The 13759-nt window shown below is 34.3% G+C and overlaps 1 protein-coding gene across 3 annotated transcripts in view; it reads left to right on the top strand.

Moving 5' to 3' along the window:
- The window catches only part of LNPK (lunapark, ER junction formation factor), a 76433-nt gene extending 63330 nt beyond the window's left edge, over nucleotides 1-13103 (top strand). For 2 of the 3 annotated variants that reach the window (XM_086718936.1, XM_025934954.2), the window contains exons 10-13: nucleotides 1117-1222; nucleotides 2517-2587; nucleotides 3734-3904; nucleotides 12083-13103. In XM_086718936.1, the coding sequence (XP_086575062.1) occupies nucleotides 1117-1222; nucleotides 2517-2587; nucleotides 3734-3904; nucleotides 12083-12318 (584 nt within the window). In that variant the 3' untranslated portion in view covers nucleotides 12319-13103. Of the gene's footprint in view, nucleotides 1-1116; nucleotides 1223-2516; nucleotides 2588-3733; nucleotides 3905-5466; nucleotides 5550-12082 lie in introns of all 3 variants that reach the window. The other variant, XM_086718937.1, reaches the window with a different exon arrangement.
- Nucleotides 13104-13759: the final 656 nt, after the last annotated feature.

Here is a 13759-nt window from a genome sequence, read left to right as displayed (position 1 = left end):
CCCCAGTCTCTGAGTTGTCAGCACAGAGCCCGCCATAGGGCTGAACTCACAAACCATGAGATCATGACCTGTGCCTAAGTCAGACGCTTAACCCACTGAGTCACCCAGGTGCCCCATCATGTCTAATAATTTTTAATCTGATATCAGGCATTGTAAGTTTTATGTTATTGAACACTGGATGTTTTTATGTCTCTATACAAAGGTCCTCTGAATGCTTACCCAGTGACCTGTGAGTTATGAAGGTTTCCACTCTGGTTGGTGAGAACGTGCTATACTTTGGGCCCATGTGAACACTATTACCTTTAATATTTGGGGGCAATTCTTTCTCTGTCCTCAGTTTCATCATACACGTGTACCAATCAGTACTCTGTTGAATAGTCTCGGGGATCCTCTGTAGATCTTTGGTGTTCTTGCTCTGTGCATTTTCTTCTCTCTAGTACTCTTCCTGTAAACCCAAGCTGCCTTGGTCTTCCTAGAGTTCCAGCTTTATCTTCTCAAACTTAGGGAGACTGATACATTTCAGCTGGATTTACCCTCCTTGAGCTGTTGCCTAGAGATTTTCTCCAGGCAACAAGCTGGGGCAATTGTAGGTTCATCTTACTTGCTTTTGGTCTCTCAGGAATCTTTATCCTACCTTGCCTGATTTTTAATGTCCTTACAACTGTTTCATAATATATTTTGCATAGTATTTTAGTTGTTTTAGGTGGAAGGTAAATCTGACCCCTGTTTTACTCTATTATTGCCCCAAATGGAAGTCTCCTAATTTGTTATTACATAAGATTTTAAGAATCTGGGCATTTTAAAAATTAGTTTGTACAGAGACCAATGTAGCTTCATTTCTTAATAGATTATGTTGACGGTTTTGATATAGAACATAATTTAACATATTTTGTAGTATATATTTTTAATGAAAACCTGAATGCTCTGAAGAGATTTATAAGAATTGCTATTATTTTTGTTAAAATCTTTCAAAAGTTCTGACAAGCATGGATAGTACTTGGTAAGTTAATTAAAATTTAAATGTATTTTATACATATAAATAAATATATGAGTAATATTTAAATATGTATCATGTAAAAATAACTATATAAATAAATTTTATTGTTCCTTTACTAGGTCTTCATCCTCCAGGTCCACCTTTAGCAAGACCCATTCTCCCCCGAGAGCGAGGTGCTCTGGATAGAATTGTTGAATATTTAGTTGGTGATGGTCCACAGAACAGGTAATGTTTGTTAGGGTGGTAGGTAAATGAAAATGAAGAAGTTTATTGGTCAAAAGGGTGTGTGTGTGTGTGTGTGTGTGTGTGCGCGTGCATGCACACTAGACATTCTATGGTTTTGTGACTCCTGTTTCCTGATTTTAGAACATAATAGAATATTTTATGCCCCTGTAAAAGAGAACATACTCAGTTGTTTTTCAGTAAGAGTTTTGATAAAATGCAAAAAAATATATAGAGAGAACAAAAACTGTTGTGACCCTACTATAAGATTATTTTTAGAGAAATTAAATCATTTGTTTGAAACTTTTAAACTTGAAGAGCACACAAATAGTGAAAACTTGGTAGTTTGTAAGAAATGGGGTTTTATAGATATCAGTATGGGAGTCGGTGATGGTAATGATTTTAATGGCAACGAGGACAATTTAGATATGTTTGACGCTATGGTTTTCAAAATAGTTTTCCAATTATTATCTTATTTGATTTTTACAATAAGTCTAGGAAGATAGGGGTGATGTGAGCAGAGCAACTGTCATAATATAGACTTTTAAAAAATACTTTAGGATAGTAGACTAGAATATTTGACAAGGTTATTGGTTAATATTATTTCAATAAAAGGACTAGAATTTAATGTTAATGTAATAATTGTATATTATTCAAAACAGACAAGTTGTTGTTTGGTCGGGCCAAGTGTTAAGTGCATACACAGAGAACAGAGAATGTATAAATAGGAAATGAGGAAGATGTATAACTAGGATAGACACAGCAATCGTGATGTTTGGAAGTTAACCTTTGGACTGGACTAAACAGATTCATTTCTTTACTACAGACTTCTCAGAAGTTTTATTTTTATTTTATTTTATTTTATTTTATTTTATTTTATTTTATTTTATTTTATTTATTTTTCAGAAGTTTTAATAACATTCATTGTGAATCACTAAGGGGTTCCATCTTTTCCAATCTAATCTGACCATGGATTTTGGGTCTGTTAGCCTCAGAAATATATGTTAGGAAGTACTGAAATTTAAGTGTTCTGTTATTGAATATGTTTGTTACCTTAGTAAGGATATATTCATTTGACTGTTGCTTAGTTTGTTTTTCGTTTTGTGTATAAATTATATTTTAGAAAGGTTGAAATTTTGGCTGTTATGGTTAAAGGGTATTGTTTATTGTTTACTAAGTAACATTTAGTCTGTTATGGCATATTTAGCTGTGTAAAATATTAGTTAGCTGTGATGGCTATTTTCATGGGCTTTGTCTGCATTTGTAACTGATCTGTTCATTTTTCCTTTTGGTGTAGGTATGCCCTTATATGTCAGCAGTGTTTTTCTCATAATGGAATGGCTTTGAAAGAAGAATTTGAATACATTGGTAAGAATTATTGGGCGTTTAGATTAAAATATTTTACTCTTAAATATTTCATCCTATGCCAAGTCCCATGTAATGTCACTTTGTTTTAGGTGCTCTGTTTGTATTGTTCAGGCATATTGTCCTTATTTTAGAACACAGAGCAAAGCAGGAACAACAATGCAGGTTTTTTCCTCATATAGCGTACAACTTCTAGGTCTTTTCAAACTTCATTGTGCATCAGAATCACCTGAAGAGCTTTTAAAAATACAATGCCCAAGACCCACCAACTAAGAGTCTGTTTTAATTGATTTGGGGTGGGTCCAGGCTTTTTTTTTTAAGCTCCTCAGAGGATTCTCATGTGCAGCCACTATTAAAAATTATTGTGCTAAATTACTTATGTTTCTTAAATATGACATACTATAGTTTCTTGGGCACGTGAGCAATGTTCTGGATTTTAAAATCCCTAATGATTATAGTGACTAGAAATGTAATTTCTGTAATACATTTGGATCATTATTAATATTGTTTTGCTATTAGATAACCTGCTGTGTAACTTACCATCTTTTCTGATTTATTTATTTACTTATTATTTATTTATTATTTTTTAAAATACAATTTATTGTCAAGTTAGCTAACATACAGTGTACATAGTGTGCTCTTGGCTTCGGGAGTAGATTCCCATGACTCATTGCTTACATACAACACTCAGTGCTCATCCCGACAAGTGTTCTTTTCAATGCCCATTACGTATTCCTCAACCCCCCCATCCACCCTCAGTTTGTTCTCTGTATTTAAGAGTCTCTTATGATTTGCCTCCCTCTCTGGTTGAAACTACTTTTTTCTCCTTCCCTTCTCCCATGGTCTTCTGTTAAGTTTCTCAAATTCCTCATATGACTGAAAACATATATCTGTCTTTCTCTGACTTTTCTGTTTTAAAATTAATATTCTAATTCTAATAATAATTAGAAATTATGCTTTAAAATTAGCTTTTGTTAGAGCACCTGGCATTATTATTAAAACTAGATGTAGTTTCACAAGGGATAAATAACTTTTGAAGGGTTCTTTGACTATTTGCAAAAGTAATCTTGAGAATGATCTGATTAGTCCTTGAATTTTTATTTTTTTTGGTTTGTGGTTTTGTTTATTTTTTAAAAAAATTCTCTGCAGCTTTTCGATGTGCCTACTGTTTTTTCTTGAATCCTGCAAGAAAAACTAGACCTCAGGCTCCAAGACTTCCAGAGTTTAGTTTTGAGAAGAGGCAGGCAGTGGAAAGCTCAAGTTCAGTTGGTCCCTTGCCCTCAGGAAGTGTGATTTCGTCAGAGAACCAGACCAGTGAAGGTATGAATATGTTAATTAAAAAGTTTTATCTTTTAATAATGTTTGTTATTTAACATTAAAAGCATAATGCTTTTAGATAAGAATGGATTAATTTATCAGATATTGCAGCATGCATATATCAGCTATTGCTCTGATACTCAGCCCTCCTGTGTGATTGGTATGATGTGTTTCAGTTTTAAAATGTAGGTTACCCTGTGTTAAGCAGCATCCACCCACAGCTGGGTAAACATTGTTTATGGAGTGACATCTAGGAACTGTTGGGAGATTTGACTAGTGATACTTTCATGGAATCATTTTTTCAATTTATTTAAGTGAAGCATGTTATAAGAATTATGCAACTACTTGTAAGGGTAAAATTCTGCTATAATTTGTAGTTAACATTGATAAAATAGATTTGTGCCTACCATTGGAATTGGTAAGGTTACCAGAAGCAAGAAACTTTGGAACTGGAAAGTCGTCCTTGGCATTCTTTGGATAAGTATGTTGATAGGACTGGTGTTTCTTTGAAACAATTTATTGAGGTGCACAAGATTTAACATTGCTACTGTATGCCTTTGATGTAAAACAACCTTTTGCAAAAGAGAAACAGAATTTATCAGAATTCATTGGTTTTTAGGATTCATCTTTAATTCTGTTTTAGGACTTCTTGTGGAAGTTTCATAAGCAAATGGAAAAGATGAGGTGGAAGATCTGACTATTAATTGCCAACTGTTTCTTGTTAATATTAGGTGGGGAGCTATTTGTTAAGCAGCTCCTAGTCATGGAGATGCTAAAATTATGGCACAGGCCATGATATTTTGGTGCTATGCCTGATGTAGAAAAAAATCCATATTAGAAGTTTAGTTCACATAGTGTATTTAGCAGTCTGTATTCATCCTTTTAATTTCTAGGAATTCTCATTTATAGATATTTGATTTCTTCTTTATACAAACACTGAGTAGTGAAAAAACTGCTTTAACTGAGAACAATAAAGCAGTGAATTTTCAGATATCAGAAGGTTAATATAAAAATTTGAGTATCTTTTTTTTTTTTTTTTTAACTTTGAAGAGTGAACCTAAAATACGTGTGTTGATTTGGACTTGGCTTTTGGCTTACTAACATGCATCAGAATGAATTTGAACACAGATAGCCATGACAAGAAGTGTGTATACTTTCAACACTGAATCAATACATTCACTTTCTCCAAGTCTGCAGTATCAACTCCAAACATATCACATTTTTTCTTTTGCTTAAGTCATGCTCTGAAGCAGATTATTGCATGCAAATCACCTGCCTTGCTATTGCAGCCTCTTGGAACTGAAAACTAAGGAATTTCATACTGAAGATGCCTAGAGGAAAATTTGAAGTCCTTTCCATAAATAAGTAACCTTGCTTATGAAAGCTAAAGTGAATATTTGAAAGCCAATAGTTGGGACACACACACACACACAAAGAAACAAAAGGAAAAACAGCCAACAAAATAAAAATCTTGATGAGTCCCATGCTTTATATCTTCTCCCAGGGTTGAGATGGATAGTTAGCAAACAACACCCAGCTATACCTTTCCTTCTCATCAAATCTAGGAGGAGCAATACCCCAGATGTCTCATTTTCTATCTGAAATCTCCAGAACGAAGTCTAACTGGCTCAGACTCAGCCCTAATAAGGTAATGTTTATAGGTGAAGACAAAACTTGAGGCAAGGTCTGACAGCTGTGTAGTGCTGGAAACTGAAGCAACAATTCCATTTGGTTGAGATGATCTTTGGAGGAGTAACTTTTTCATACTTCTCTTTGGATTCATTGAAGTGGCTATGAGAATTTTTTACTTCTTTGGCTTTCCAGAAGATTGAAACTTTTCTCCAAGATTCTGTCTCAGCACTGTGATACACAGTTATCATTTCCAAGCTGCAGTTCTTTAGTAGACGACTAGGAAGTATTCTGATGAAAGATGAAGCTGCATTTGTTGTGAATGCTGGCGGCATACCCTTAAGTCTAAATTGAACAGTAAGGCCATATCATCTCAATCGTCTACTTTTGGTGCCAAGAGCCAGTATAATGGAGGGCTTATATGTCTGATTTCCACATTCTTGATGTAAAAACTTGAGGTCCAAAAGAAAAAAAAAATCTTTCCTGCTTTTATTTTCATATTTTTTAAAAGTAGTGAAGTAGCTCCTTAGTAATTATAGAAACTGCAGAGATTAGGTGATTGAATTCACAGATGGAACTAAAAGGTAACTTTTTTCCATCTGGATTTTTCTTTCAACAAATATTCTATAACCATTTATATGAATAATCTTGAATCATTAGAAGCAGCCTTTTTTTTTTTTTTTCAATCTATGATATAAGACTTTGAAATTAAGTTTTGTCTTGATTCTGCTACTGGAAGATTTTGCATTTAGGATGAGACACAAGGTTTTTGAAAAATTTTTGGATCACTCTTTAGAACAACATATGAAATGTTGGAAAGTTTTCATCAAAGAAGGAGACCTGGAAGAAATTTCTCCCGTTAATTACTCATTTGGATTCCTGGAATTTTTTTTCTAGAATTGTGTGTCCAGATGCTTTGGTAATAGAATATTGAAGAAACACAAGAAATTAGGACGATGGATTTTCTTTTTATCTAGGAGCATACTAGATGTGGTATGCCAAAGTAATGAAGTACTTTTAGGTTACTGGGTTTCTTTTATGGCTAAATGAGTGGTGCAATAATACCTGAATCTCCGCTAATCCACATTAAAGTGGTTTATCAGTTTTGCTTTGTTAAAATGTGCTTTCCAGAATACTTGATATGTAGCATTCTTTTTTGTTAACTATGATAATAATTAGAAAAAGAGATTTCTGTATTGTTAGTGTACCAGTACAGTGATTTTAGGTTAGCATGTTTGAAAAATGTTAATGTTGTTCTAATTGCTCAGTTGTATTTGTCTAGCTCATATGTAATTATTTTAATAAAAAATAGCTTTTACTTAATTGGAAATAACTTGCTAATAATAAAACTCATGGCCTTTAATCAATATTATCAAAAATAGTAAAATTAATTTAAGGTGAAATTTATTTTGGTAATTGATTTCTGCTTTTTTCTTTTAAGCAATATACTGTTACTGTTAGGTATGTTAAACTAGAGAAAATTTTATTTTTAGTGTTGTTCGTTGTGAGGCTCTAGGAAATTGAACTATTTGATAATGTAAACTTTGTTGAATTCTGTGTATTTATCAGATCCAAAAAGCTTGTACCTTTGTTGATATTTAATTATGTACAACTTCCTCAAGGTGTATATTTGCCTATAGGATGTTTTTGCATGTTTGTTTTATTTATTTTTTATTTTTCAAAAAAAATTTTTTTTTCAACGTTTATTTATTTTTGGGACAGAGAGAGACAGAGCATGAACGGGGGAGGGGCAGAGAGAGAGGGAGACACAGAGGAGACACAGAATCGGAAACAGGCTCCAGGCTCTGAGCCATCAGCCCAGAGCCTGACGCGGGGCTCGAACTCACGGACCGCGAGATCGTGACCTGGCTGAAGTCGGACGCTTAACCGACTGCGCCACCCAGGCGCCCCTGCATGTTTGTTTTAGACACAGAGATCTTTTTTTTTTTTTTTAAATTTTTTTTTTTTTTCAACGTTTATTTATTTTTGGGACAGAGAGAGACAGAGCATGAACGGGGGAGGGGCAGAGAGAGAGGGAGACACAGAATTGGAAACAGGCTCCAGGCTCTGAGCCGTCAGCCCAGAGCCCGACGCGGGGCTCGAACTCACGGACCGCGAGATCATGACCTGGCTGAAGTCGGACGCTCAACCGACTGCGCCACCCAGGCGCCCCTAGACACAGAGATCTTATGCCCTTCTGATTCTCTTTTCTAAAACGCTTTCACCTAATAGTTTTACATTGTTGCCTAATAATGACATTTCTTACTCATCTAATGGATTTTTTTTTTTTACCAATGCTAAATAACAGTACTATTGTTAAACAATATTCTATTGCTCATTATGAGTTATTTTCTCATAGGTGGTTTTTATTTAATTGAATTTTATTCATTGAACTATTGGGTTAAGTTTTGAGATGAGACGAGATTTATGTCTTTGTTCCTTAATATAAGTTGACCCTTTTCCTCAAGGCAGAAAAATCTTGTAAAAACTGCTTTGCTTAAAACCTATGAGTTAGTTCAAAGACAAACTGTTCATTCTATTTGAACAAATTCTCCTTTGGGTAAGTTTTACACATATAGTGGGTACTGATGTGTGGGCAAGGCAAAAGTTTGATGCATTAGCAAGACAAATTTTTGTTATTGTAAAAGGAATAAAAAGTAAGAATCTAAATGAATCCACTAAAATATGAAGGGTTTTCAAAGGCATAAACTAAATAGAATCGTGGGTTTTTTTCCCCTGTGGAAATTATATATTTCTAAAGGAAATACATGAATTTGTTTTGCTAGACTATTCTTTAGTTTTCTTAGAAAATTACTCTTTCAAGAGCTAGAATAAAAACCTAAAAGTAAGGTGATGTTCTTACATGTTTTTGCATGTGCATGGTTTATAGATGAGGCACTGGTATTTGTTATACAGTTATACTCAGTTTTATGAGTTTGAGTTATCTAGCTGAGTTGAGGCTTTGCCCAAACCAACTGGAAGCCAATTGTTACAATTTGGTAGAGAAAGCTTCTCTCTCAAAGATACTGAGGTGAGAGTGGGGCAGGGGGTAGGAATGGGGGAAGGAACAAATTCCATGGGTCATTTTTGTTTTATGATTGTGATATGTTGGTTTCTTAACACTATGCTTGCCAAAACTGATTTTTAAAATTGTCTTACATAGGTCATTCAGGTAACTTTGTTTTAATTTTGGTGTTAAATTGGTTTTGCACAGGGGAGAAGAGGCCTGTTTAATTAGTGTAAACACAAAGGCTGGTTTCTGTTTTAGTATTTTCTGCCCAGATGTTGACATCTTTTGTAATGTATTTTTTACCACCAAGCTGTTTTAAACTACAACTTTGCAGAAAAAATTTGCTGTTTTTATTAGAATAGGCAAATGATATTCTCCCATAGAAATAAAGTAAATTTAGAATACATTTAATGATCTTATTATAAAGCCCTGTGGTTTAGTTATTAAACACGTAATTCTCTGTTAATCTTGTACACCTAATTCACTTAAATCTTATTTGGATGACTTTTCACAAAATGGCATTGGCACCTAAAAATCAAATATTTATGTCATTTAGACTTAGGTCTGCGATATAGGCATCATGACACATACTGGTTTTTCTGTAGTATTACTAGTCTTAAAATGACTTTTCCGCAAATTAACCTGGGAGAGGAGAAGTAGTCATTAATAGCTTTTTGATTATTTTCAAGCCCTACCCATAATTTCACCAATTTTTAGTATTCTGTGTATTCTTTGCAAATGATACAGTATTGACAAGCAAACTTTGTGTATGATGTCATTTTCTTTTTTTTTAATTAAAAAATTTTTTTCTTTAATATTTATTTATTTTTGAGAGACAGAGAGACACAGAGTGTGAGCAGGGGAGGGGTAGAGGGAGTGGGAGACACAGAATCTGAAGCAGGCTCCAGGCTCTGAGTTGTCAGCACAGAGCCCGACACGGGGCTTGAACTCACAAACTGTGAGATCATCACCTGAGCTGAAGTCGGTTGCTTAACTGACTGAGCCACCCAGGCGCCCCGATGTCATTTTCTAATTATGATAGCCCATGGTATTTCTTAGAATTTATCTTAATAGACATTTACAAATTTAAGTATTGTAGTACTTCTTTTTGTGTTATCTGCTTTAAGACCCCAGAATTTTTAAATTAAATTGGATTTGACCAATGATGTGTCTGCTTCTGAAAATAGTTACATGACAAAGCTTTAAGATGATAAACAATCAACTTGAGTACTTCTGTTTAAGTTCAGTACTGAGGCAGTTGGTCAGACAGTGTGACAAATTACATGGGCCTCTATTCACTTAAACACATTTATTGGTGAGTCCCGGATTCTGAGCTTTTTCTTTTCATTTTGTGTGGCTTTATTGTTTTGTTTTGTGGTTTTTTTTCCAGAAGCCTTTCTAAAATATAACAAATGGTAAAGTTCTTGGCAAGTAAGAACTCTCAATGGCCAGAGAGTTGTGGAAAACCGTGACTCTTAGAATTCTACCCTGGATAAATTCTGAGAGGGTAGAATTACAAATGGTTGGCAACTCCTGAAGTTTTCCACTGAAGAACTTGCTTGCCCTTGTGGCAGAAATGCTCTGTACATGTTTAGAGAGTTTCATATGTACTTTCTGCTTTTCCTTTATGCACTGGAACATTCATATAACAAAACTCAAACAATCTACTGCCTTTCTACCTTGAGTTTTGGAAGATTCCAAGTGGTACAGCAATGTCATTTTCAGTTCCTTTTAAGATGAGAATAGCATTTTTGTGACAGTTGACATAAATAGGATTTGTGAACATTACTCACTACTTTTGGGGATCATGTGAATTTTCATACAGTAAAACCTCATTAACTTGGATGTTCCCAACTGTGGAATTTTGGCCTTTCATTCTATATATGAAAGAGGGAAGGAGGTTATAACTAATTCTGTAAACTATAGTCCAAGATATGTTTAAAGACATAATTACTTTATGTGAATTACTATATATGTAATTACATAATTACTATATATGTGAAATATAGATAATTTGTATTTATTAAAACTGATAATGGTAAACCATGACTTTGTAAGACCTCCACATTTCTGTGTGCATACAGCACATAATTTCTTTGCAAAACTATTAACTAATTTTATTTATTTAGCAAGACTCTGACCTGTACTGTAAAGGAACTAAACTTGAACTTTTTACTAACGTAAACTGGTTTTTCCTCCGATTTTTTGAATTAATAACATTTGTAGTGTATCGTTAGGGATCTTGTATGAGCATAATAAAATCTGCTTATTTGTTTAGCTGATGTGATTTAACGATATTTCTCCTAGCAAGGATATTTGTTACTATCTATTACAAAAACAAAAGCTAGATTTTTATTTTTGACTTGGAAAATAAGAGGCCCAAAGCTTTCTGCTTCTGACATCTTCCCCTCCCCACTGGCATTTAATTTTTTAAACTTTAAAGAATTAAAGGGACTTTATTGAATAAAATAATAATAATTATTATTAGGGATTTGAGTTTAATGAAACTCAAAAGAGAGTTTAAAGGGAGTAAATTTTCAGGTAGGAACCAAGACCCTCCCTTAGCTTCTACTCTGGCGACAGGGGCCAAAGACCCTTCCCTTCTCTTAGTATTCTAGGTATATAGCATATTCTGACCCAGAGGTTTAAATCCTGAGAACTTGTCTTGCAGAGGGTTGAAGGGAGACTTTTCATGGGAGAAGGTAGATCCAGATCACCCTAGTCTTTGGATAATAGAGATGCAAATCAGTGTGGGGAATAGCACAGCCTACACACACACACACACACACACACACACACACACACACACATTTATTGTTTACAGGGTTGCCTGGGTGCCAGGGACATAGTTCTTTCAGGAAACATGATCTGGGAGTTAATACATTGGCCTCATTTGCTGTACTGTTTTCTTATGGCACATAAATCTGTTGGAACTTAGTTTGCTTTATTTGGACATTTAACTTTCTTTTTTTTTTTTTTTTTTTTTTTTTTTTTTAAATTTTTTTTTTTTTCAACGTTTATTTATTTTTGGGATAGAGAGAGACAGAGCATGAACGGGGGAGGGGCAGAGAGAGAGGGAGACACACAGAATCGGAAGCAGGCTCCAGGCTCCGGGCCATCAGCCCAGAGCCCGACGCGGGGCTCGAACTCACGGACCGCGAGATCGTGACCTGGCTGAAGTCGGACGCTTAACCGACTGCGCCACCCAGGCGCCCCTGGACATTTAACTTTCAAATACATCTTTAGGAAATTTCCTGAATATTGTGAAAGTTGCTAAATTTTAGGAAAATATAGGGCTTTGGGTAAAAGTGTGTTTATGCATTTGTTTTCCCCAAATTGTTTTTTTTCATCCTTCATTCATACCAACTCATATATGGGTATGCTACAAGGAGTTAAGTACATATTTTAAAAGATTTTAAGGATAATGTTGGACCATTCTTCTGTTTCTTAGTTCATGTATGTGTGTGCTTATCTTTTGTTTATCTTATTTAGCAGTTTTAACATTTGGATATGCCTAAAATCTTGACTCTTTATCTTTTCAGAATCTTTAGAAGAACAAGATGTTCTTGATAACAGTACAGAGCAGACAGATGAGAAAATATCAGATACAGAGCAGACAAACCAAGGGATTGAAAAAATTTCTGGCACAGAGGACCCGGAGGAGAGACAAGAGACCGAGAATGAGGAGACCTCGGTGAATGAAGCCAAATCAACAGTTCCCAGAGTGGATTCTATTCCGAATCCTGAACTCAGTGGAGAATCTTTGATGGCAGTGTAGTAAATGCTTCCACGTGCCTTCCACTGGACATTTGTAGACTTGTTGATGTCAGTTATTGCTTTTTAGGTGCTGCTTTCTTTTTTTCCCCTCTAAGGATGTGCTTGATATCATTTGAATTCAGATTACTTAGCTATTTCAATATGTCAGAATTTTAGCTACTGGGTATTAAATTAAAGGCAAGGGATATCAGTAAAGGAAGATCCTTTGGAGTGTACAAAGACCCACACTGTTTAGCCAGCTTTTAGATGTTTTCTTCCATTCTAAAAGTAAACAAACATAGCATTCTTGTTTTCTCTATGTGTGACCTGTAAATAATACCCATTTTGACATAGGAAGAACTTTGGTTATGAGTAAGTTCTAATAGTGTTCGTTTTAAGGAATGAAACCCAATTAAGATTTTAAATAATTCATTATCAAAAATGGATAAAATTTTAATTCTTGAGATATTTTCCAGGAGGGGAAATGTCTATTTAGGCATTTACATTAAGTGGTATGAAAGTTACAAATAACTATATAGGCATTGGTACGAATTCTCAGTAAGAATGCAACTGAACAGTCAAGTGCAGTGTTTCTTTTTGATGTTTCTTATTTTGCAGCTGGGCCAAAGGCACATGATGTATATAATTAGCTTATGTTTACATATTAACATATAGGAAATATCTCTGCACTTGACTGTACTTGAATTCTGAGCATTATTTATACTTGTAAAATAATGGTGATATTATAAGTGAATTTTGTGCTCTTGTGTGTGTATTGTTAAGGAAAATAAAGATGATCTGGCAGCAGTTTCTTTTTGTTAAATATCTAGACTTCTTCAGACAGTGTCTTGGTAGATGACTTGGCTATCTGAAAAATCTTAGTAAGGGGAGCTCACAATAAAATTAATCCATAGACTCTCCTGAGAGCAAATTTTGATGCTTCTGTTCAGACCAATTGCCTTTCAAACTCAGAGAAATAGTGACATGTAGACGTTCTAATCAGAGATTAGAGTTTCCTGATTCGGGAAAACCTTAAGCCATTTGTAATTTTTAATTTTGAGAGACAAAGAAGTACTGTGAGAATAGGTAGTTACTAGTAGTTCATTGGGTTTAATATATGTATTAACTGGCAAAACATTAGACCCAGAATGGTAATTCTCATACCTTGCATACAATGTGGTTGGTTATCTTATTTTCCTTTTATCTTTCTTCTCCATTATTCAAAAAATTGAAATCAAGTTATGCCAAAGGGAAGCATATACAGGAATGGTACATATGGGAAATATTTCTAAATTGTATGTAGTTTATTAAAAATTTAATAAAATAATATTTGTTATTAAAAATTCATATTTATGATTTAGTATCTTATATATGATAGGTATTTTAATGAACCCAATCTGTTAATAGTCTGAGGCATTATGGCACAGGGACCAGAGTTTTTGAGATTACAAAACGCTTTAAAT

This window comes from Puma concolor, chromosome C1, assembly GCF_028749965.1.
Source record: "Puma concolor isolate L17-30 chromosome C1, mPumCon1.1.hap2, whole genome shotgun sequence".
NCBI classification, from domain to species: Eukaryota; Metazoa; Chordata; class Mammalia; order Carnivora; family Felidae; genus Puma; species Puma concolor.
Note: the sequence above shows the minus strand (reverse complement) of the source record. Positions and strands in the feature narration are given on the sequence as shown.